The 26,153-nt window shown below is 37.9% G+C and overlaps 1 protein-coding gene across 4 annotated transcripts in view; it reads left to right on the top strand.

Annotated features, from left to right (window-relative positions):
* SYT1 (synaptotagmin 1) overlaps positions 1 to 26,153 on the top strand; it is a 618,694-nt gene that overhangs the window by 488,721 nt on the left and 103,820 nt on the right. For 3 of the 4 annotated variants that reach the window (XM_031463090.2, XM_064491557.1, XM_064491558.1), the window contains exons 5-8: positions 3,243 to 3,427; positions 9,345 to 9,467; positions 13,001 to 13,168; positions 16,399 to 16,566. In XM_031463090.2, the coding sequence (XP_031318950.1) occupies positions 3,243 to 3,427; positions 9,345 to 9,467; positions 13,001 to 13,168; positions 16,399 to 16,566 (644 nt within the window). The remainder of the gene's footprint in view (positions 1 to 3,242; positions 3,428 to 9,344; positions 9,468 to 13,000; positions 13,169 to 16,398; positions 16,567 to 26,153) is intronic. The other variant, XM_031463091.2, reaches the window with a different exon arrangement.

Consider the following 26,153-nt stretch of genomic DNA (forward strand, 5'->3'; position numbering starts at 1 on the left):
ACAAAAGCAGAAGTAAATTTCAAGGAGGAATATATGATCAAGATTTTTTTTTCATACCATTGACAATGTAGTTTGGGTTTAGCCAAAAGAAAACCTCTAAGTTAAAACAGCAGAAGCAGAATCGACTTTGACTCAATTCTTACGTTATCTGTTTACCTTAAGGTTAAACAATACATGAGATTAATTCATTAACCAGAAGAAAAAAATAACATTTTCAATGAAGAGTTTTTATATTACTCTATTACTTTCTGTTGAAAGGTCTTTTAAGTTAAATGTTAAAATTCATGTTCTAAAATTTCACTTAATGATATTTGGGTAGCAGTAATAATAAGCTGATAGCTTTCTGCCAGTAGCAATATTTCAATGAGCCTATTTTTGATTGAAACCTATAGTTTATATTAAAGAAATCACTCTTGGCAGCATCTTATGCTGTTATTTATTTTCTCCATTTCTGTTTTCAAATCGAAAATGTCCTATTAAAGAGGCTTCAAAGCTAGGCGAGGATATTTCCATTGCATACATTTATAATAGGCACATTTGTAACCTAATGATGTAAAAACCTATTTGAATTTCTCCCACTATTCAATCTATGGTTTTTCCTCTCTATATAATTTTTCCTTTGTTAAATTGAAGGGATAATGAACAAAACTTCTATGAAGATGACATGAGATAATGTATGAAAAGCTATAACACAGCTGCTGGCCTATAAGTGGGTCTTCAAAACAATTTTAGCATAATCCAAAATATATTTCATGAGATTTGGTAACACTGAAACATATTCTATAAATACTACAAAGTAATGATATTGTGAATGGTGTTTCTTACTAAGCTTAACCAAATTTTAAATATTTAGTTGCTCTACAAAATAGAGTAAAATTGTTCATGTGAAAATTCTATGCAAATAACTACATTTAATTTAAAATGGTGGTTTTTAATTAACTATTCAGTCCAGCTTTCATATGGGTACACAAAATGACAGCATTAGGCTTTTTAAAAAGTTCTATCTAAAGGGGCCAGTAAATTGTGAGGACATTTTTGCTAATTTCGTATATGCAATATAGCATATTCCAAGTTAAAATTAAGCTATTCAGAAGATCAAGTGAAAGCAAATCTGCAAGACAGCAGCACGATAAGAAATCAAAGTCAAAAATAAAAGTTTTTCAGTGGTTGTATTTCACCTTCAAGTTTCACTATTTCAGATTTCTTCCTGTAACCCTATGTTCCTCTCTCTCTAACTCCTTTAAATATTCCTATGCTTTCACTGTCTATTTTCTTTTTGCGAAGTTGTCACATGATCTCTGTCTTGTCCTGTGTAATTTAGGAGACTTATGTAGCTCTCTGAGAGACTATCACACCGTCCCACCAGGAGAGTAATTGACGAGGCTCAAAATGAAGGGTCATTATTAATACTGTCTCGCTTGCAATGAATACATAGGCTCTCTCGTTCATGCATGACAAGGTTTTACCTAGATCAAAAGAGGGAGAAGCTTTTAAATGAAGTATTACGAATGACATCATTGGTTACATAAGCTTACTTTCATTTACATGTTTGAAAAACAGGATTGCTTCCAGAGATTAGACAACTGTAAGAAAACATGTCTTTGGGTGTGGGATTAACTGTAACTTTCATACAAATATTTCTTGGACTGAAAACACGGCTTCAGAAGTTACGGTTTTCCGTGACCTTGGGTTAACATCTAGTAGTCTTCCCTAAGCTTGAACCGTACACGGAGTAAGTGGTCTGCACTAGGCAGCTGTGCAGAGAGAGCCAAGTGAGTGGGTTTCTCAGGTTGGAAGGGAGGTTCATCTTTAAGTGTTTTTGCTTTATCAGAGTACTCCTGACTTGTGTTCAGCCATCATTGACACTAATGATGTTTATGGAGCTAGAAGAAAGTAGCACTTTTTCTTCCCATTTCTGTGCCCAATGTCTGTTTTGATTACAGCCGGCCAATCTACTTCTTGGGATTAATCTCAATAGTTGAAATAATTACTTTCTAGGCAAAGTGAAATCCTCCATGAGTCCATAAGACCTTTTTTTTTTTTTTTAATAACCACATGTCAGGGATGCCAAATAAGAAAATACGTTTATAAGTTGTCCAGCTACTAAAAGTAATGGAAAAAAGTGTTTGAATAGATTTATCTGTACATGCTTTATTAAACAGACCCTGTAAATTTGAAGTCTCTGCTCTTATCTAAAACATTTTCTCTTCCTCCTCTCAATTTCTTAGCATATCCAAATTCCTCTCACTGTATTCATCACTTTCTTTTTATGTATTTATTGATGTGCATGTTTTCTGTACCAACATGTGCTCTGAGCTGTATCACTCAACACTTAGCCTTATGCCCTGAATATAAAATATAGCTAATACTAATTGAATTCTTGCTATGTGTTGGGTGCCATTCTAAAGTTTTTAGTATATTAACTCAATCTTGGAAAGAGATGAAATGAGTACCATGACGATTATCACTTTACAGAGAAGGAAACAGAAATCCAGCACAGGTAGACAATCTGGTCACCCAGCCTGTAAGTGGCCAAGCCTGCATCTATGCCTGGTTTTGTAACCACTGCCCTCATTGCCCTGAGTGGGTAAATCTCCCCACGATCGATTTTCAGAGCAACAAGTTCTTCCGAACCTTCACTCCTGTTATGATTTTACTTTTGTTTTCCTGTTTATTTGATTAATGTCTACCCCTTCCACTATGCCCAGAACATATTAATAGGACCTGCAGTTTTTGACAGATGAGGAAGAGCAGCTAATATTTATTAAGTTTTTGCCGTGTGCCCAGCACTGCATCTTCTTTTCATCTTCAAAAAGACTGTGAGGTACCTACCAATTTACCTCCACTTTAGAGATGAGTATACCGAGGCAGAGGGAGGTTAGGCAACTTGCCAGAGGTCACACAGCCAGGAAAAGGCAGGGCCAGGACTGAAACTCAAAAGCCAAATTGGAGAGGTACACTCGGAAGAAATGAAGGAATGGATTAGTGAAAATCTAGCTTGGAGGGGGGCAAGGAAACCAAAAGGGAGGAGATGACATTTGACACACCTGGAAGGGCGAGGTGGAAAAGATGGAAACACTCCAGGCAAGGAAACAACATGTATAAAATAACCCAGAACAGTGTGCCTGGAGCACAATAAATACGAATGAAGGACTGAATAGCTTCATAGCCCATGAATGTGAGGGGTTTGTGTATATAAATGTTTTATCACTAACAGTCTCTGCACATTTTTTTTCTTTCAGTGCCACCGTGGGCCTTAATTGCCATCGCCATAGTCGCCGTCCTTTTAGTCCTGACCTGCTGCTTTTGTATCTGTAAGAAATGCTTGTTCAAAAAGAAAAACAAGAAGAAGGGAAAGGAAAAGGGAGGGAAGAACGCCATTAACATGAAAGATGTCAAAGACTTGGGGAAGACCATGAAAGATCAGGTAACGTGTTCATTCCATGTTTCTTCTTCAATTATTTTACTGAAAATTTGAAAATAGATTATTTTATGCCAGATCAGTACGGAAATAAACAATATCTGGACATGTGTTATTGCTGTAGGAATGCTTTGCAATCCTTTCAGACATGAGTCAACCTCCCAAATGACAACGGAAACGTGTAGTTGGGTTTTCTGGTCTCATCCATGACCATCAGGCCATCTTGGCAGGTTCACCATATTGGAATGATACCTGAATATTCTTATTACATCTGTTTAGCCAGTCTTAGTAGTGTTTAGATCTAGAGAAACAGAATAAGGAGTATTTGAGTGTTTTCCTTCTTGGGCAGAAAGAACATCTTTCTAACACCGTCACTGATCGTAATCACTGTTAAATGAGTCTTATAGCTGTTTATCACGACTGATGAAAGTTACCATTCCTATATAACCAACCAGCTCCATTATTAGTGCTTAGGAGTAGAGAGGTATAGAAGGGAAGGAAGTCAAGTCCGAGCTGGTTCTAGAGAACAGAGTAGAATTGCAAGGCAAAATTCTCATTGTTCACTTAGGGACATTTAGAACCATAATGCAAATTATAAAATCCAGCTGGCTGAGTTACCGCCCCAAGCCCAAGGAAGCTATTTGGATGTCCTTTATGCGGTGGTCTATTTTTCCTAAATGAACTGGGTGATTTGGTTCAGAATAAAGTCTCCTATTAATAATTATAATAATTAAATGTCTTCCTCTTTTGGAATCATATTCATATTGGATACATCTAAAGAACACTTATTTCATATAAAAATGTAAATGCAGAGATTTCAGAGAAAGAACATTTTCAATTATCAATGTTTCCCTTCAATTATCAATGCTATTCCCAAACAGCAACCCATATAGCGCTGTTCCCTAGTAAACGTGTAAAGCACCGTGAATAAAGGGCAATGTGTAAGTGCGGGTCCCTGACAGCTAAGTACATAGGCAGTTTCATGAATTCTTCATGTAATATTACTATTGATTGAACTCTTAACTACGTGTATCTCCTTAAGAACAGTCTAGGTAAGGAAGGCATTTTTAGTACATCTGCATAGTCACCCACACACACAGGACGCTAATCCCTCTCCCCAGCTTGAGTTTTAAATACTTTCCTCAAAGACCCTGTCATGACGATTGACGAGAATTTCACACAGGCTCATTTTTCGCTTGAACTTTTGCTTGGTTTCAGAGCTGTAGGACAGTGCCTGCCCTCAGAGAGCTTTGTCCTGAGCTCAGAGTAGCAAGGGTTATGCTTTTTTCAGAGTTTCTAATCACAGCCACAGAAGCCCAGGTACCAGTGTTCAACCATAAATGTCTAATAAGGATTTCAGTTAATTTGTTACATAGATTCTGAAGTTTTAAATCATGCCTTGCTTCATTTAATCATTTTTCATAACAAGCAGAACTTGACACAGATTTCTTTAAACAACGTTATTTGGGAGATTAAGTGTAGAAACAATCTCCTAGATGGACATGGACGGACTGAATAATTTGTATGTGAGTTTCAGCTATGTCTATGACACCAACTGAGAATATAATACTGTCATTTTCATAACTGCAATAACATTCAAATGGGGTTTTCATGTATGCTAGAATTAACAATTGAAAGCACTGAATTATCTTACATGATTACTACACATTTCTTCCTAGGACAAGAAATTCATATTTTTCTTTGTGGAATTTGTTCTGTATGATGTAAGACTGTAATTTATAGCAAAGTAGTGGTGTTATGACCTGGATAAATGACCAAGATCTCAATACTAGTAAATGCAGAGAATTGACAGTGGTTAATTTTTCATTGATCACCAACTCCTTTGGATGGGAGGGGAAGAGAAAATGGGTCAAATAAGGAAATACTCTGAGGTCAGTGATCATTTATACTCATCTACTATTACAACGTAGCATTTAAGATTTCAACAAGTCAAAAAAGGTGTTTTTTAAATCCTTAAGTAGATCACTTTGTGTAGGATTTTATGGGTCTTATTTTAACTAACAATTAAATGTACAGAATAAAATATAATTTGGATGAGTAAAAGTAGACCCATTGATCAATGGTTGTCTAACAATAACTTATGCTACTTTTTAAGGAGACAAAAGTAGCTGATAGAGTTCCATTGTTTTATGAAGAGAAAGGGTAAAGAAGCAAAACAGGATGTTCAGATTTTAAGATACTATGTCACATGGGAATCATCTGATCATCCAAGTTCAAAACAGCATCAACACACAGTAAAATTATTCTTTAATTACATTTTCAAACTATTTAGACAGGACACTGATGTGAACACGTGGAAGACAGTCTACATCTCTCGTTTAGAAACAGGACAGACGTAAGAGGCATTTTAGATATGGTTTCTTAACATACAGAGGCTCTAAGGGAAATCACTAAGTTTTTACCATTCAATTCATACAAAAACTCACAGAAATTCAAATCTCAGTGTTCATGGCTCTGTGTCTCTATGGGAAGATTTTATCACCAACCAAGGAAGCTTTTTCAGTATTCTACAATGACAATAAAATAGTAACCATAGGTAGTATATTGACACAGCAAAGGGTATCTATTTAAAGTTTTGATTTTTTTTTTAATGGCTTAAAGCTTCAAAATACTGAAAATTGAGAGGGGCACGATCAACTGGCGAATCAGAGGTCTGGAGAGGTCATTTCTCCATGGTTTTTACTAATGTGTGTGGATATTTAAATTTTTATTTCTTCCTTCTATGTCCTCCTTATCTGTGTTGTGTCTCATGACTGTTCTGGACTGTCCCTTGCGGTAGGTTTCCTCTGAAATTCAGACCCCCAAGTCAATGCTCAGATACATCTAGTGGCCTGGCAACTGGCGCTCCACAGCTGAGGGTGTACCATTCTGACACACATCAAGAGGCTGAACTAAATTGATTTTTTTTTTAAGATAAAGGTTTTTTGTTTTTAAGCATTACTGATTAAATAGAACACTATTAGAAAGCTCAAGTTTCAACTGATGGGCACAGAAAGAAAATTTCGTGTCTTGGGCAGTGTGCTTTTATCAATTCCAAATCTGAACAGCGTAACTCAGAATGAGCAAAGGCTCCTTCTGATGGTGCACCGAGAAGAGCCAAGCACCTCTGGAATGTCAAATCAAGGCAGACATACATCCACTAAATTTTTGAAATTTAAAACCAGGTCTAATATTCCCAACACAGCTTCTTCTACTCCAATTTATCAAACTCTCAGAACTGCTGGCTTTACATGCGTTTTCTTCTGCGTTTTGTTCCCGGGGTGGGAGGCGAGTATGGAGGGAGAGACTATTGCTTTCAAGATATTATAATAACTACTGGCTTAATAGGTCTGAATTTGATGTCATGGCACAGAATACCTCTTGCTCAAGCTCAACCTTTGGGATAAGAATAGACTTAATCAGTTCAGTGACGAACAGCGGCACTGAGAAATTATCAAATTGAGCCCTGTTTCATGCAGAATAATTACCGAAATGGCCCTGCACCTTTTATGAGAGCCCAAACCACTTACGGAGGAGGAGATTTCCTATCTCAGCTCTTTCAAATTGCACGAAGCTGAAATACGATATGTAAACTGTTAGCCCTGAAAGAACTTTTGAAGCAGTATTTTAATCCATGAAATTTTGTATGATGATTGAGAAATGCGCAGATTTTTCAGACAGAAACATGCATTAAATAGTTTGCTACTTAAAAAAAAATTAATATCTTACAGGGAGTCAAATGTCCCAAGTCGTGATTTTCCCAACACATCTTTTCAGACCGTAGTAAGGACTTAGACACACAGCTGAGGTTTTGAAATGGCAATGTGGATTCACTGCCTGAGTCCTCCAATTACACCCAGTCTTCTTTTCTTGTCACTTTACTATCATGTTTCCATTAGCAACACCCCCCAGGTTACAAGATTGAGATACATTTTTAAATAATTGTGTTGTTTCCTGCCTTTGGCTATCAGTAAATCCACATTTTACCATTTAGGGAAACATCCAAGTATAAAGTTCCCAAATTAACTGCTGTATGTCTAACCAGATTTGAAAAGGTTTCTCCACAGATGGTGATTTTCAATTTTCCAAAGTCACTGTAGGCTCCTGAAAGTTGTCAAGAAGCACAAAATGGGAGGCACTTCTGACTTCGGCTCAACTCTGTTTATTTGACCTTCCCACCCGAATGTGTTCTAGTAAGATGGTACCAAGTCTGTTTTTTCAGGATCAAATTAGCCGAGTAGAGCCCAGCTGGCAAGTCTTGTCAGTGCAGAGACTGAGGGCGCCATTCTGAAGCACCCCCGAGGGTCTCTGTTTAAGTGGCTTGCTCGGAGCAGAGAAAAAAGACCATGCAATCTGGGAGGTAAAGGGGTGCTGGGTGGTAGAGCCACAGTCTGATGGAGCCTTTCTGTCGCCTGGTTTTACTGCTTGCATTTGAGTCCTACAAGAGTTCTCAGATTTAATTTGATCACTGCCAAGAGTTCAGATTCCTTTACTTTGTCAGAGAGATATAACAGTCTAGCACTCATCATGTCTTAGCTTCATTTTTGTGAGATTCTACTGTTAACACACACACAGGAAAGGCAATAAAAAAAAAAAAAGGCATAACCAAAACCTAGGAGAATATTTGCTATATGTAACAACAGAAAGGTTGAGACCACTAAACTACAAAAAGTCTTTACAAATCAGTAAGAGGCAAACAACCCAAGAGAAAAATTAGCCAAGGATATATATACAGGCAGTCCCCAGAAGAAACAATACAAATGGTTAACAGAAAGCTTTTTAAATTTTTCAACCTCATTGGTGGTCAGGAAAATGTAACATTTTATCATTTTTAATTCTGAATAATAACTACATAGAGATTTCTAATCCTTTTCTTCTAATTCTGTAAAGCAGTTAAGAATGTTCATCCCTAGAAACAAAACTTCTAATATTTATAATCTTTATAACCTTTGATTATTTGAGTAAAATTTTTGCACTGAATGGAAAAACATATTTTGATTTTTAAAAAAAGAGGAACTTGGAATGAAATTTTTATGAAATAATGACCTTTCTAGTATTTCAATGTCTCCTACACTTGAGTTTTAGGTTATAAAAAAATATTTAATTGGTTTGGTCTCAAACTGAGTTTTCAGAGTCCAGGGCCGTGACTTTTGCTTTTTAAGGCAAAACTAATTTTTATACGAGTAAAATTGCCAACGTAACTCCTTTTATCTTTTGATATCAAATAGATCCATAAATCAGTTTAATTCAGCCTAGCTTTCTGTGGAGCTGTTTTAAAAATAACACAGTCAACTTAAACTGGAAGTGGGGTAGATTTTTCTCTAAACGCGCATTTGCTGATGGCATGTTTTCTTTTTTCGTCTTTTTTCATGGCCATTGTAAACGTATATGCAAAACCTAGGAAATTACAATTTTCTGAGAATCACTTACTCAACTATCTTTTTCATAGGAAATGAGGCAAGAAAAGGCCACGCATTTCATATAAATTCCTCCACCGCATGTAACAAGGATGTTCTACATGACGCTTAGCTTAGATCTCTTTCGACTTCATGAATGTGAAAACCGGCCTGGTTAATAGCATGTTTCTCATGCCTCTGAAAGAAGCAGTTTTATCAGAGCCAGAGATAACACTGGGTTGACATTTTCTTTGCAACGACTTTTCATGTTTTGCTTGCAGTCTTTGGAGGGGCTTTTTCCATTGCTTCCATGTTGCTTGCTGATTGGGGGAAAAAATTCCGTGCACTAATGGAATTTAAAAAGATACATAAGCAGCAGATGTGAATGTGTGTCAGACAAATGGAGATTTCCAGTATCTCAGTGCTTGCTTCTAACAGCTTTCCAAGTATGACCACAGGCCCAGTTTAATTGGGGTTTTGATGAAAATTCACTGGAATTTACACATAATCCGTTTCCCTACTCATAGGCCCTGAAGGATGACGATGCTGAAACCGGACTGACTGACGGAGAAGAAAAAGAAGAACCCAAAGAAGAGGAGAAATTGGGAAAACTTCAGTATTCACTGGATTATGATTTCCAAAATAACCAGGTCTGAGGGGGAAAATGTCTTCTCGTTCCATTCCGTTTTCTGAAATTACCAACTAGAAATTGAAACAAGATACTTCTTAAAACATTTTGTTTGCCCTGAGGGGAAAATGCAATTATCAAAGCTATTGATGAAATAATTTCTAAGCACAGGCAGTCCCCTACTTGCTAATTTAACTTCTGGTAATTAGGATTCACAGTGTTCAGCCGATTACATCTACTCATGGCACTCACAGAAGGCAGGTGGAGTACAAATTAACTTAAGCAGTCAGTTGAACTCCGAGAGCTCCCAGGAGCCACTGATCCCGCAGCCGGAGCTCGAACAATCTTCCTTGGAATTCATGGATTTAGATCCTAACAGGGCAAGGGGCCTTTGAGTTAGACCACCATTTAAGCCAAAGTTTTGAAACAAAATTTAACAGTTTGATAGGGAATCAAAGATAAAAAAAAATGACTGTCCTCCATGGATTTCAAAGGCAGGAATATCTTATGAATGTCATGGTACTGGGTACAACTCCTATCACAAATGAGGTAATGGTTCTAGAGAAGTAAAAAGACCACCAGCTTGATTCCTAGTGCCTTGTATGCTGCCCCGAAAGTGACATGGTACTAGCGGTGGTATCAAAACAGGCATTCCTGCTGTAATTTCTCAAAAGGCTGCCAAGTGCCACCCGGATGAATGGTAATATTAGCTGCCTTTTATTAACTGCCTGTTACAGAGGTAGCTCAAAGATAAATGTTAGAAAGTCTCTCTATCTAAAAAGACCTTCTAGGCTCTGTGACATTGATGAAGATGTCCCTTTACCTTCTGAATTGCTGAAGAAGTTTAAAAGCTAGATAAGAATTAGCTGAGTTAGAGATCAGGCTCTTAATCTTTAGGACACAGTTCTTTACTGACCTTTTATTAAATTAATTATTAAATCTCTCCGGTTTGTTTTGCATCACTCATCTTTTGGGGCCGGGAAGAACTTCGATACATGGAAATACAGTTACTACAAATGTGGCGTGTGTTAATTACATCCAGTTTGATGAGGAATAAACAATAAATACAGCAAACACCAATGCTCAGCTTTGGTGACTCATGTCCAAAGTCGGTAACACTGTGAGCTCTAAGCAATTGCAGAAATTCTGGGCTTTGTTTAGGAACTGACAGCTCTTATAAAGTCTTCATGTTTTGAAGCGTCCAGAGGGTTCCTCACAAAGAACGTACTGATATGCACTGTCATATTATAAATAATTGTATTTAATCAGCTTCATTGCAGCTCTGGCTAGTTATTTTATAATACCTTCTAGAAAGCTGAATCATGGTTACAGATACAGGCTTACAGGTACGGATTTATATACATCTATAGGTGTATCATTTCTGGCTAATTAAATAGGGCATTTGAGGTCATTTTTATCACTTCTACCAAACTTTGATCAGGAGTTAGTTGAGAGTAAAACTTCCTAGTATTTATATATTCTAGGGCAGGTCAAGGTCAACTTATGTTCTCTTTACGCATAACGTGTTTTCCAGAAATTTAACCTGTCTTCCTATATGAATCCAGCATCTTTCTACTAATTTATTCTATTTTCCTATTTCCCAGTAGAAATCTAGTCGTAGCTCATCCTGACTAGTCATAATTTTCCAACTTCTCTGATGGCTTTGAGTACTAAGGTATCATTTTATAAAGCAGCATTTTTAAGAAAATAGCAGTGAGTTTTTTTACTCAAACATAATGTGAATGTATTTACTATTATTCCCTTTCTAGCAAACATCAAATTTTAAAAGATATTTCATTCTGAGAATCTAGAATATTCTACCTGATAAAAGATTTTTTTTTAATATTAAGCATTTATTTTTCCAAATGTTCTTAACTAATCTGATTTATGACTCCTATGAGTCATGGCAGCTAAAGTTTGAGGGGTTTCGTAGATAAAGCTGTAATCAGATATACACATTTGCTTACCAAAACCTAAAGACAACCCTAGAAGTACGCTAAGAAGCTCCCATGGTAGAGAGGAATGTGATCCTGATCTCTCGAGCGGGGGGTTGGAAGAAGTAATTCCGCCTCTTGTCAACAGAACACCCAAAAAGTATAGATGATCCAGTTTGAAAGAGTTTAAGGCTTTACTGCTAGTGCTCTCCCCGCCCCAGAGCAAAAGTATTGCAAAACATGAGAAGGAAGGAATGTAATCCTGCTTACTCACATTTCTATCCACAGGCAAATTCCCAGTGCCAACTTGGCAGACCAGGAGACACACTGTTTGCTTTACTGACCATGTCTGTCATCTGACGTCTATTTTCACTATTCTTGGACCATCTGTTTACGTTCTGTGTACCTATAATCCAGCACTCTTATTGCTACTGTGTATGATAAAGTCACAAAGATATTAAAGCATTAAAATGGAAACAGTAATCATCAAGGGTATTGGTCTAGGTTGAAAAATTGAGCCAGCTAGCCCAAACGCACTTACGAACGTGGTGGGTCAGTTTCGTAGAAAATGGATGTGACTTTTTTTTTTTTAAGGAGGTGAGTTGCTTTTCCACTCTGCTGGCTGAAAAGTCACATACTCAAAACTGCAGACCCCTGATGGGAAAAACTATGATGTGACTGCATTTACTGGCAGCCTACACCTTGCACAACAATAAGAGAGTCTACTTTTGTTTCCCCTCTGGATCTAAACCGCTCTGTTCATGCAGAATGTCTGACGGCAGGGTATCAGAATAGTCCTCTCACACCTTCTGTTTTCTTTGCAAAAATATTAACAGCGCCAGTCAACACTCACACTCATAAAAAGAAATAGGAATGTATCACTGAGAAAAATAAACTTGAAGAAATGCAGAGATTTCTCCTGTATTAAAAAAAAAAAGTTAGAAACTTAGTCACTTAGCATTAAAACCTGTCATCCTCCCTTCCTTTATATGAAGCTAAAATTACATTTCTTTGACTTCATGTCCTATGTTTAAATACAGAAAGTATAATAATTATTTTACTGTAAGTTTAAACAAAACATAGCCAGCACACAAGTAAAGGTCAAATATGATAGAAACTTGAAGATCTTATTTGTATCTTCTCAAAATGCTATCCAATTTCTAAGAAATTTCTATTTAGCTGGTCTGAGGCTTTGGTTCAAAATAAAAATTTCCTACTTTATAATTTCAGACTAGTGATTGTTTAACAATGTATTTTTCCACTTACAAATCATGCTGTCATAAGAAAAATAATACACAAGGGCTTTTAGCAACTGCAAAGTTATTTGATTGCAGCCCTTTTGCAAAGATGAATTCCATATTTAACTGTAATCAGCAACCTTTTAAAAGCCTCTTTTGTGTTTCAAACCAGGCTTCCCAGAGCCTGCATCTGTCATAATTGGGTTTCTGAATTCTCTATAGCTCACTTCATTTGCCTTCTGTGTTCAGACTCATAGGAGAATAATCATTTATTAAAAGCAAAGAAGTGGGAGAAATCACAATGTGCGGCACTGTGAGCAAATCAATCTTTTCCAAAACGTCCACCAATGTTGGTCTTTGCTCTCTCCTGACTCTCATTTCAGCTGCTGGTAGGAATCATCCAAGCCGCCGAGCTGCCCGCCTTAGACATGGGGGGCACCTCCGATCCCTACGTCAAAGTGTTTCTGCTGCCTGATAAGAAGAAGAAATTTGAGACAAAAGTCCACCGAAAGACCCTTAATCCTGTCTTCAATGAGCAATTTACTTTCAAGGTATTTTTTTTTTCTGTCCTTACTAATAAACTTTTCTTTCATTATTTTCAATAACAGACTGATCTCATCCTGACACATACATAGGTGTGCCCATGACCACTTGTTCAGAGACTCACAGATAAGAATTTTAAACATTCTCCATGAATTATCTTCAGTTCAGTGAGGATTCTATAGTGTATTTAGATTTGGTCCAATTAAGACTCAGCTCAAGCCATTTCAGAATAGAACGTGGACCAGAACGTGACCAGGACGTCACTCACATCTAAAAAGGCAGGTCAGCTTCAAGTGTGTTCAAGGGCTGGAACACTGTCCCCTCTCTAAAATAAAGCCGGAAGAAGAATGACCTTTTTGTAAGTTGCCAAGTTCCAGAAAATAAATCACAACCACAGAATGAAGGAAGCTATGTTCCATTGTTTAAATGGAACAAATAGGTATATTACACTCATTGTGAAATTCTCTGTGTACAGGGGTAGTGTGAGCCCTCTAAAACCACTCTTCCCAACCTGTCAATAGAAGGGAATATAAACCGATGGTTTTTCTGCGTCTCTAGTGTTTTCCTTTACTCTCGGCTCTTCCCTGGTGCTTTTCATCTTGTTGAGACACCTCAGTTGACAAACAACAAAAAAGAGGAATTCTGGTCATGTAATAACTCAACAGGAAAACGTGCTTGGCAGTCCTCAGGCATCCCTGCATACAGAATTTCTGTAGCTGTCGGTTTGAAATAATGCGTAAAACACAGTCTTTTGGTACATCTCTCTAGTATGTGAAATTTATAAAAATGCATTAGTTAAAACAATTCATGTCAGTGACTATGCCAGCTGGCCGACTGAAAACCGCCCGTCCATCGCTCAGCCTTAGCAGACAGATAGCACGTGCCTCGTGTTAGCAGACATTCTGGTATGAAATAAATGGATGAAACCCAGGACATAAGTTATTTTCACGAGCCTTGTTTCCAATTTTGTCAAAGAGCAGTGTCTTTCTATTCACTCTAAAATTTCAGTTTTTAAGACCAAAAAAAAAAAAAAACCTAGTGTATTGTCAGTAATCCTTTAAAACCTACACTTTTCTAAACCCAGGTAGTTAATTTAGAGTGGCAGTACAAACATTCTGAAACTACTCATTTTATGAAGAGCTAATCACTATGGTCAATATGCCCCAGAACGTACAATTAAAACTAAAAAAAAAAAGTATTGCAAAAGGTAACCATAATCATTCTATCTGACTATATATTCATCTTAATTTAGGTCAGCAGTTTCTAACCATAATTTCATCAGCAGATTCTTAAACTGTTTGAAATATTGTGAGGCTTTGTTTTGTTTTGAGTTATCCATGTTATTTCTAAAATATATATATAGCTAATAGTTTTTAGTGATTTCTGTGAATTCAGGAAGTGTAATGATGGACACTTTTTAATTGCCTATAAAATTTTTATCAGGTTCCATTTTATTTCAAGAAGGTTGATCAAACCATAAATCACTCCAAAGTGCACAGTACAATATATTTTGACAGATTTAAGAAATACACCACTGTTTCTAGAGAACTGGTTAATTTCTCCAGTAGGCCTTGTAGATTATGCGGCCTAGGTGCCAATAGGCTTCATGACGTGGGAATGGGAGCATAATGGAGTGTTGAGAGGACTGGCTTTAAAACTGAGTCCAGATCCACTTCACACGCACTCAGCATGCCGCAGACTAAATGCTTCTTTCCTCCCACACAATTCCCACCTGAAAGAGGTACTAACCAACAACAACTAGTAAGCACCCACTGTGCGCCAGCACGGTGCTCAGTGCTTCACTTGTGCACAGTTGGCCTCAGCCAGCCTCTGTGAAGTAGGCACTATTATCATCATCACTCTTTGTTGGATTTAAAAAAAAGCTCAGATTTCTTTACAGGCCCCAGGCCCTTTAGCGGGAAAATGGGGAAACTCAGGCCCAGGCCTGTCTGATCCAAAACCCAGGTTCATGACTGATACCATTTCAATACAGTCACCAAAAAAACCCAGAGACATTTCAGAAACAAGGTGAAATTTTCAAGAGTTCACTCCTACTCTAAAATTCACTATTTCTTCCTTTCAAATTCAGCTCTTTAGAAGGGTTTATTTTTTTTCCTTTGAAAATGGAACATACACTGTGACTAGTTTTTAATCATACAATTTTAATCAGATTCCAAATAGATGACCAATAAGTGACAGGAAATAACTCTCAGGAAAAATTAAACTTTTTGTCCATATACAGTCAAATATTCTTCCTTCTCCTTTCCTTCTTAATATACGGAGTTAATTGAGCAATGTTTGCTGGAGCCTAAGACAACAGTTTACACTGATAAAATAATAGGAAGTGTCTGGAAACTGATGAAACCTTCAATACAAGTCTAAACAATTTCTTAATTAGGGACCTCTACCCAGTCACTGAAGTGTAGCGCTCTTGGATTGCACTGCTTTCCCTGAATATTAAAAATGTCACTAATAAATATCCCAGCCCGTAACATCTGTCCCAGGTATTTCTGACCAGCTGGAGAAGTCATCAGTTCTGGGCCTTTTGCCACCCCTCGTCCTAAAGACTGCCACACCTGGGCATGAACTTCGAGATCTCTATTATAATGCATCTCTGATATTCAAAACATCAATTTTCTAGTCAGCTCCTGTCAATCAGTAAATTATTTTAGGGAGTAGGTGAGGCACCTTGCAACTTTCATTTCAATCTTTGCAGACTCCTAGCGTGCCTTTTCATAAATCACCACTCCATTAAACTGTAGCATCCAAATGGCTTGAAAGAGTTCACAGAACTGTTGAAAGAAGTTGTCTATCGGATTTGCACCCTGACAATGTAACTGATCCTAACAGTAACAACAAAATATTCCACAAGAAAACTGACTTACAGAGTCCAATGCAATTGGCTTGGTTTATTCTTGTATTACTCTTGATGTGTTTATAGCATGACTAACAGCAGGAGCTGTTATTAATAATGCTACCAGCTTCAAGAACTTTGGGATAAAGTGATAAATCACTATGGTAAGTCCCCATTTTCTCCCAAGTAATTTGAGCCTCAAGCTTTTAGTCAAATGGTTCAATTTAAGGAAAAAAAACAAAAAACAAACAAAAAAACCCAAAGCAGAATTACCTCCCTGTTCTATTTATCCAACATAAATATTAAAATTAAACACTATAAACAAGTAACATGCTTTAAGCATTTTTTTGTGACCAGACATTTTATCCTCCTCTTTCTATACAGGTGCCATACTCGGAACTGGGTGGCAAGACTCTGGTGATGGCTGTGTATGATTTTGATCGTTTCTCCAAGCATGACATCATTGGGGAATTTAAAGTCCCTATGAACACAGTGGATTTCGGTCACGTAACCGAGGAATGGCGTGATCTGCAAAGTGCAGAGAAGGAAGAGGTAAGAGAATTGCTACCACTTCCAATATGACAAGCTGTACTCGCCAGTTACTACCCACATAATAACCTACTGAGAGATGCTCTTTACAAAGGATGACTGGGCCTCCAGCAGCTGACAGATGGCCAAAGAGGGTTAGGGGACTGTGTAACCTTGGTAAAAGTACACAGGTCTTCTGGGTCTTGTTTGAAAGAAAAGAGAGAGACGTGTGCAGGTCTATAGATAATTCCTCGGAGAGACGCGCGCACACACACACACACACACACCTCTCTACTTCTTTAAATGGACAGTGAAAAGTCATCTTACTTTTTGTATTTTTCCACAAAAAAAAAAAGTTATGTTTTCTACATGGGTTATGTAGCTCTTAAATAGAAATGAAATGGCATTTTTTTCCTTGATTATTTCTGCATATCACAGATAGTTCATTGTTTCTGCTAAAGATACAAGAGCATGATGGGTGAGACATCAGATGAAATTCACAAAGGCTGATCTGAAATCTGTTTTTAATGACTCACATTTTTATAGTCCTCTTCACATTGTTTTTCCCCAGTTATAGTAGTTTAGCCCAGGGTTTTTCTGTGATTTTAAAAGGGGATGTTCAATATCCTTAGTGCATCTAAACTACATCATAATGAATCCTATTTGATTATTCCATGCCAGCCTGACACTAGCATTTTTCTGTGCTTATGTATCAACAGGCCGATACCAGAAAAGCAAACTCCTCTTAGTTTCTCTGAATCCCTAAAATTAGCAACTCCTTTTCCAGCTTTTTTTTTTTTTTAAGTCCTGACATGGGTTTTTAAAGACCCAAGAATTTGCCAACAGCCTCCATCATTTAAGATTCCTAGATCCCTAGGATTATGTCAGGTGTGGTCACTTTGGGCCACCAGGGAAATCAGAGTAGCCCGAGACTGCAGAGAACCTCAACCAAGACCATTACCTGAGAAACATAAGGTTCCCTGTGGCCATTACTACGAAGTGAGGTTTTAAGAACAGATATGTTTATTACTGCCCTGAACTTGAATTTTACTAGTGCTGTACAATTATGACTTGGTTGTACAAAAGGAAGCAAAATTATCTGAGTTAAGCTCTGCTTTTTTTGTGGGAAGGAAATACCCATTACTTAACCAAATAGGTTACTCAAAATTAGATTCTTTGGTAGGGAAATAGATTTAGCCTCTCTGTCGATAGAACCACCTAAGAATAAGATATTGAGTTTTTAAATTTTATGACTTTTATGAATAGTTCTTCCCTGTGAGTAAGTAATATCGATATTAAATCCAACATCTGTATGAAAAGAAATGTTTAATCATTTGATCACCATGCTTCTAATCATTTAACAAAGTCGTGAGCTGTTTCATTGAATTTTTATCTTTTATAGAAGTATCTGACTCCATGTAAATTCCTGTGGCTGGGGGTGGGGGCATAAAGTGGGGCCATAACAGGTATTTATTAACTGATGGGTCTTTGTTAACTGACTGATTATTGGTTGGCTTTTTGGTTGAGTATCCAGACATGGCTGACTTGTGCCTCACACTGCCCACCTGTCCAGGGTCCATGGCTCACATCCCTCGCCTCTACTAGCTGGTCACTATCAAGTTGCATGGATTCCACTACCACACCCTGCTGGGTTTCTAGAAAGTTGGTAAACATTTTTGCCTGAGTTAGGAAATGCAAGCCATTGGGTAGTTTCCTCTATGGGCAGAGTCTGAGACTTGACACTAAGTGGACAGATTTGACTTTCTAGAATCTAACAGTTTAGGTAGACTGCCCTCCCCCCTCAAGAAAAAAAATCACATTTTTGTTCTCACCCCCTGACTTGCTCTCTTTCTTTCTTCTATTTCTTTCTTCTTCCATGTCTTCTCTCCCTATCTAAGATCATTGTCACCCAACTCATTCAAAAAGATTCAGTATGCAAATACTTCATATATGGTGCCATATTCCTGGAACTGTGCCAGGTGTTAAAAAAAAAAAAAGAAAGAAAGTGGCAAGAGTGGACACTGCTCCTGCTTTCATGGGGCTTAGAGCTGTCGCATGTTCCTCCCTCACCCCCATCTTTGCCTTGCTCATTGCCAGCGAGACTGGTTTCTGGGAAATGTCTTACCTTTAAGATCCAACACTCCTGGGTTTCAGTCCTGACTGATCCATTGACTAGGTCAGAGACCTTGGACAAATCACTTACGCTCTCTAAAATTCAGAGGTTTTTTTTCACCTAGAGAGTGCTCTAACATGACCTACCCCTTATCCTACAGATTAAGTAGGATAGGGTACCAAATGCCTAGCATGGAAGCTGCCATGTGTGTATGTCCCTTTAGCAAGAGGTCACCCAGTCTCTCTTCTTGACCAATCTACTTTTTTGTTTTTTCTTTCTTGTGCATTCGTCTCCCTCTCTGTTCTGCTCTTTTTCCTCTTTCTGTATTTCTCTATTCTTTTTCTCACCACCGTTGTACTTACTGAACGTCTGTAGAAGTTTTTAATGAGACTACATTTTAACTACATTTTTAAACTCTGGAATCTTTCCTCTTTGAGATCTACTTGGGAATAATAATTTTTGGTGTTCAACTGAGTGACTGTTGCCTTTTCTTGTGATGTAGAAAATCTCATGAAACAGATGTCTAGCTTACAAAGTATCTCCGGATGACTAGATTCAGATACAAACTTTCTCATAATAAATAAAGTAAGATTCTGGTCACATTCAAATCTAAAGAATTACTTATTCTCACTGATCTGTGCTCTTTTTTCATGCCACTGTTCATTAACGGAGAAAATTTAGCTGTACCAATCATCTGAAGTCTTAGATTGACTTTAGTTCTCATAATTTTAAAGAAATGTTCTTCCTCTTTATATGAGCAATTTTGTTGAGGATTTTTGTTTTGCTTTCCTCTAAAATGTTAAATCTTATTTTTAATGTCATAATGAGCAAAACGTACCAAAGAAACTGAGAAAAAGGCATTCAAGAAACAGCTCTGGAATCTAAATACTGAACCACTAATCACAGTAGTCTGTTCAGGGAGACTTGGATTCATACGGGTTAAATCCAGCCCACTCAGATCCAACCCTGGGTCTGTGATAGAACAGGGCAGGACTTTGTTGTTGAAAGTTAAAATATATAAAAGTCATAAGATGATGAAGCAATTATATAAGTTAAAGAATTATGTGTTAATTATGTAAGGTAAAGAATTACGTGTTATTTTAGTGACTAATATGCAAGCAATTTGGGGAAAAAATGGGAAGCAGCCTTATCTGAAAGTTACTGAGCACATGCTTAAAATACAGAGGGTGTTGAAGAGATAAGTTATCCAGAAGCACCCTAGCAAGCACACAACTCCCATTGTTAGATTCTAGTCCCTCGTGAAAACTTCTCTGCTGAGGTTTCCCTTCTGACTTGATAACGTTTCTCTAATTAACACAGTCAAGTCCACCTGCCTAGTTCAGGTTCATTTGCCTTTTCGTATGTTGCATGGTTGGTCACCCTCCCCCCTTCCACCTCCCAAGAGATGAAGATGGACCCTGAGCTCACAAGCCAGCTACATCTCTCTATCCCTCTGTTTCTTTAAAACAGAAATCCTTTGAGTTTTGAGAGATGGTTAGATATCTTATTTTCTTAATTTTCCCCTTCTTCATGGGAAAGCCTCAAAGAGCATCCTTTACTATCAGCATATACAGTTCTTCCATTTGCAAAAGGCTTCTAATATGTGCAGCCTTAGTCTGCCTGGTGGATTTTTGAAATTTTCTTCATTGGAATCAAGAAACATTTATTTATGCTCCCCACAAATCAAACCTGAAGCCAACCTTCGGACTTTTGGAACAATCCACTCAGTATTCTCACTTAATTCCTTCAGATGTTACAATCAATAACTAAGATTCTATCTTCTTTAATAAATTTTATTTATGATCATTGTAGAAAGTGTCTCAGTCCTGTGCCCCAGTGTCAAGTAGATCTTCAAAGCATTTAGACCCTTCTTCTTTTAGCATTTTGTTCCTAAGTTTTCACCCCCATGCCTCTCACTACTATTTCTTATCTCTCAAAACAGCCTAAGAAATATACCACCAGAATACAACCGAATCCCTTTTTTGTTTTTTCGAGTCTGTCTCCTGACTCGACCAGTACTATTTTGTCTCCATCAGAGAGCATCCATCACCTCTCCTTTGTGCAGAATTCATTAAAGAGCGATTTTTAAATGAGATTCTGTGATCTAGTACAAATAGAGGAAAAATTGATTGCTGAATTAAAACAAGTTGGGACATAATTTAATTAGTACCCAAGCAGAAGGGAAGAGAAACTGCTTTAGTGCCTTAATAGAAAATCAATTTTGCAAGAAAATTTCCCATTTTTAAGCCTAATTAGAAAAACATTGACTTCACAGAAAAGCATTTGGAGGATACATATTCAATCAAAAAGCCCAAGTTTCTTTGTTTGTTTGTTTCTGATCATCCATTACTTAGTACTTCTTTCGAATGGGTTAAAGTCATTCTTCCTTATGGCATCTCTTTTGTCCAAGGATCAAAAGAACTGATGCCGTTTCTTTTTTGTTTGTTTCTAAGTATACTTAGCTGTCGAATGGTAACTCATACCTTCCAAGAATCTCCGCACAACAAAATCAATGCCCTGAATGGGAATCCTTATAAAAGAGGTTAAGGTTAACTGCGGGAACTTGTAATATGGATGCCAGTAACAATCTTCCTTGTCATGCACAATTTACCGCATTAGAGAAATGCAGCAAGCTCTCATTGTGACCCACAGCATTCTAGGAGGGTGTATTTACTTGCATCTGTTTACTTGTTCACGTCTGCCTTCCCCGCTGCACCGTGAGCAGCCCTGTCTGTTGTTCCCAATTCTGAAACCAAGTTTGATCACAGAGGCAAGCACACAGTAGGTGTACAAAAGTATTTTCGAATCAGTGTATGGGGTAGAGGTGTTCACTATACTGTGAGAGATGTTTCCAAACTCCCATTTCAAAGTCCAGGTTACAGTAATTGTCATCCACTTTACAGATGAAGTCTAAAGTCTTCGGAAAAACTGTCAACAAAACATCTTAGCACCCAACAATGAAAATGGCTCAGTACCCTTTTTACCTTTTTGGTCTTTTTCTATAAAAGGGAGGCAGTTTGATGCTTAGCAAAATCACTGTTACTGTTTTTGCTGATGGTCATGAAAATTAATGAGTTTCTTTCACTAATTTTTTTTGTGGGGGGGTCAGTGCTTATTCAGTATCTCTTTCCTCTCTATCACCTTTTTATCCTGTTCCATGATGCACAGAGAGCTTGTGGCTCAGCTTAATTTAACTTTTATTTAAAGTTAAGATTTAGTTAAAGCTCTGATTTAAGTCTCTGCTAGCAACATGGAAATTTACCCAGAGGGAAATAAAAAAGAATCAGTTCCCAGGAGAATTCCAAGAATATGAACAAAATCTAAGCTTATTGTATCTAAGAATATTTGTTGCTAGGCAGATTTATAATGTAATTGGTATGATGTAATATTGAATTGTCTTATATATAGACCATGATCTATTTTAGTGTGCTGAGTATCTATGTGTCCATTCTGTGGTACTTGGAACATAATCGTTTCCCTTTAAACAAGTATAGATACAGAGTTGCATTTGATTTGTTGATACGTCTTTGGCCACAGCTATGATTCACTTACATCTGCATCCTTGGTCCGAATTTCAATCACCAATTATAACTGTATCTCTATGCATAATAAATGCTGTTTGCTTCCTGATGAGGTTTCTAAAAACATCATAGGAAAGAGCAAATAATTGGTAATATTCCTCTAGTATGTAGGACTGTCATTTGATCACCTTTCTAGTTAAAAAGACTTTTCAGGCACAAATGGATAAAACCAAATTCTCACTTCACTGAGATTCTAAAGGACAATTACATATTGTCAACCAAAGTCAAAAGTCACAGTGTAAGGACTGTGATTTTCAGTTTTATGAGGACTCACTGAGCACTATAGCCCAGGAGACAGCCTCTCAGAGCTCTGAGAAACCGCTCCGAAAATACAAGATGGGGAGGTCAGTATATGTGATTCTGGCGAGGGGTACATGCAGTCAGACACACGTCTCGGTGGAAGGTGACTGCTAGCCAAGAGGAACAAATAGCTTAGTTAGTAGTTTTAGGGCTTTTTTATGTATTGGTCTGTGCAAGAATTTGAGTCTGTCAAATTTTCTCTGGAAAATATCTTAACTATCTCAAGATCTGTTCTGCCAGTTTTCCCAGAGCACAGAGTGCTTCACTCCTGACCTGCACCCCAGACTCCTTTCAGGGTACGTTAAAGGTCAGCGACTGCAGTGGCTAATGACTCTGCAGACAGCAAGTGACATTTAGTTGGCACATTTTATTGTGAATTCCCTAGCAAGTTAATACACATTTAGCCACAAACATTGTAGATACAGTAAACTTAAGATTTTGTTCGTTTTCTTTGAATTCTCCTTGGAACCAATTAATATACATTTTCAAAACGCCCTCTGATGACCTTCCATCATTCCCCCATTGTCATAACCCAGCCCACTGCATCGCCCTCCCTTGTCCAACTGTAATCGCCCAAAGGCCTGTGTTCCCAGCCCAGCTCCCTTCTTTCCAAAATTCATCTTATTAAAGCTTACCCTTAACTTCTCTACCTAAGTTATAAGCACAAATAATTTTTACAAAGCTGCCACTTATTGAGCGTCTACTGTGTGCCAACAAAAATAATTCTCACAATGTTCTTTAAAATTGGCAGGTTGAATCTGTTTTACAAAATGGTGGGGGGGTGGGGAACAAACCTGAAGCCCAGAAAAGTCTAAGTGGTTTGCCCAACTTCACACAGCCAAGGCCAGAGCTGAAACTCCAACGCCAGCCGGAAGCCCGTGCTCTTTCTGCTTCACCATCCCATCTTCTCTGAGCAGTCTCTCCCAGTCTTTTCAGACTCAAAGTGTAGCTATACACTCCACTTAAGTACAAAACAAAAATGATACAAATCAGTTTTCCTCAGCTTTGGCTTGTTTATTTTGGAATCCTAAAACTTGGTCATTCTGCTTTGACAACATGCAACTGACTAAAATCTATATATTTATATTTTTCACCTTACATATAATAATATGTTGCCGCTGTAATATAGCACAAGAAGAAACAACAGTAAGTAGCTGTGGCACTTTGGTCTTCTTAACTATATTTCATAAATACTCAGCATAAATCCCTGCCCAGGATACAGAGCCCTGAAATTCAAAGGTACTCATTAACACAAACATGTTATTACTCACTTGTGAGTGCTGATGAATTTAATGAAGACAGAGGGATTTTGCTTTCCATTTTAAAAAAATTGTTATTAAATAGAATGTAAATTCTCATTCATTTATTCAAAACGTATTGAGTATCTGTGAAATTACCACTGAAAAATGCATAAAATGGAAGATTAAGATTCACGTATGGGAAATGGTCAATAATAGTAGCAAAACCTCATGATGCAAAATAACAAAAGCAGCTTCACAAAGAACCAAGTAAGAATCTCAATTAAAATGCACCGTATGTTTTAAGCAAAAAGAAGAGGCACGGATGGCAGGGCTGGGGTGGGTATCTATGGGAGAATTGAAAAAAGTGAGCTAGTCTTTAAACCTGAGTAGAATTTGAATAGGCAGGAAGAAGCTGAGGATGCCTTCCAGACGGTAAAAGCCAAGAGATGGACAACAGCCAATTGACAGGACTAAGACTGCCCATGACAGGCCCAGGGAAGAGCGCAAAGTCTGAACAGATATCCTGAGAAATAAGATTGAGCGAAGTTGCTCAGTGACAGTTTGTCCCTTACCATATCAGACTGATGAACCTAGACTCGGGACAGATTAAATAAAGCTTGTGAAACTGGTTCTTCCCAAGGACAAGAGCTGGAGTCTGAAAGCCAGGCCCACCTGCACGCCAAGCACTCTATTCCTCGGGGCTTTTCTCCCACCGTCTCAGGTAATCCTTGGAGCAGTCCTGTGGGGTAACTCTCTGTATTCCTATCTCACGTGTTAGAAAATGGAATTGGCCTAGTGCCACCCAGAAAATAAGCACCAGAATGAAGATTCAGAGCAAGTCTGATTCCTGAAGGAGTTCTCTCTTTACTCCGCCGTACTGTTACTTAGTTGACTGACGCTCAGTTAACGCAAGGAGGTCGCCTATCTTGTTTATCTTCTTATCCCCAGTGCCTGGAACACCCATTGTGCTTAAATAAATATTTTCAGGTGAACTGGTTGGACAAAGTAAAATCACGTAGAAGTTTTCTTTAGCAAACATGCGTCATGAGTCAAACCGCCCTCAAAGAAGTCATCTTCGAAGGGTCCCGAAGTACTCCATCTGTAGTGCCTCTGGGGTCCCCCCAGATACTGTGAATCCCAGCCCTTCTCTCCCATAGTCTTTCTGAATATACAATCCATTCTTCTCTCTGTCCTCAATAATGGTTTGTCTTTGTCTTTAAAATGTAAGCTTTATTGAAATGGCCAGGAGCTGTTTCCCAGAACGGACCATGCAGGGATGATCAGCTTGAGTACAATAGCTTTAGTTGCCATGGTGAAGTAACGAGGTGGATATTCTTGTCAGACTTATATTCTGACTCTGACCAAAATGTTTTGAGCATTAACATCATTACACCATCTCTCAGATGGGCCACCATGGGAAAAATCATCGGCAGATCTAATTTCTGATACATATAGTGCCAAGGAAACCTGTTTTAATAGAAACTAGTGTAGGTGTTAGTTTTTCTTTTTATTCAAAGAATAAAGAGTTAGAGTCTTCAGTTGAATTTTAAGTCAAGCAGAGCGAAGTGATTTGGAAGCATGGATTTCATGAACACAGATCAGAGGAGCAGAAAGTGAGGAGTGGCAGTTGAAATAGGAACAGATAGAAAACCAAGAGAGCACAAGAAAAATGGTACAGAGGAAGAATTATCTTGCCTACACCTGGTCCTCATCACTGGGACAGCGAGGAGGGCTTTGGCTGGGAAGCAACGTCATCAAGGCAGGAGGATGTCTCGTGCGGTCCTGTCCTCCAGTTCCACCCATTGGATCTTTTGCAATGTCATCTTTTTCTGGTGAGGTCATTGTCTGCTTCAGAACAATTTTTTTTTTTTTTTAATCTTGTTTGTGACTTCTTCCAATTAAATGTTTTCACCTTCTGTTTTACTCCTACCTCGCTTTGAGCGGCCAAATGTTTGCGTTGGGAAATCTTTAACCCATTACATTCTGTTACTCGGCAAGAAGATGAAATGTCAGCAATTGAGCTGTACTGTTTGTACCACAGAGTAAGGGAGAAGAAGGCAGATTTGCTGATAAGCAAGAACTTAAGTAATTGAAGGATGAAAGAGGAAGCACACAGACACACACGCAAACCTGCTTGCTTTACACATGGCTGCGGTGCTTTCCAACTATGAACAGGAGGCCTTAAATACTGCAAATGGATTGTGTCCCTTCCTTCTTCCATTTAGTCAGTATATATTATTAAGCCTCTTTTCTGAGCCAGGAACCATACTAGTTTCTAGAGAAACAGTGGTGAAGATAGACAGACCCATTAAGCTTAGTCGACTATAATTTAATGGTGGGAAGAACTGCAAGTAGATAAAAGCTCTGGCCCTAGAC

Source organism: Camelus dromedarius, chromosome 11, assembly GCF_036321535.1.
Source record: "Camelus dromedarius isolate mCamDro1 chromosome 11, mCamDro1.pat, whole genome shotgun sequence".
Classification (NCBI taxonomy): Eukaryota; Metazoa; Chordata; class Mammalia; order Artiodactyla; family Camelidae; genus Camelus; species Camelus dromedarius.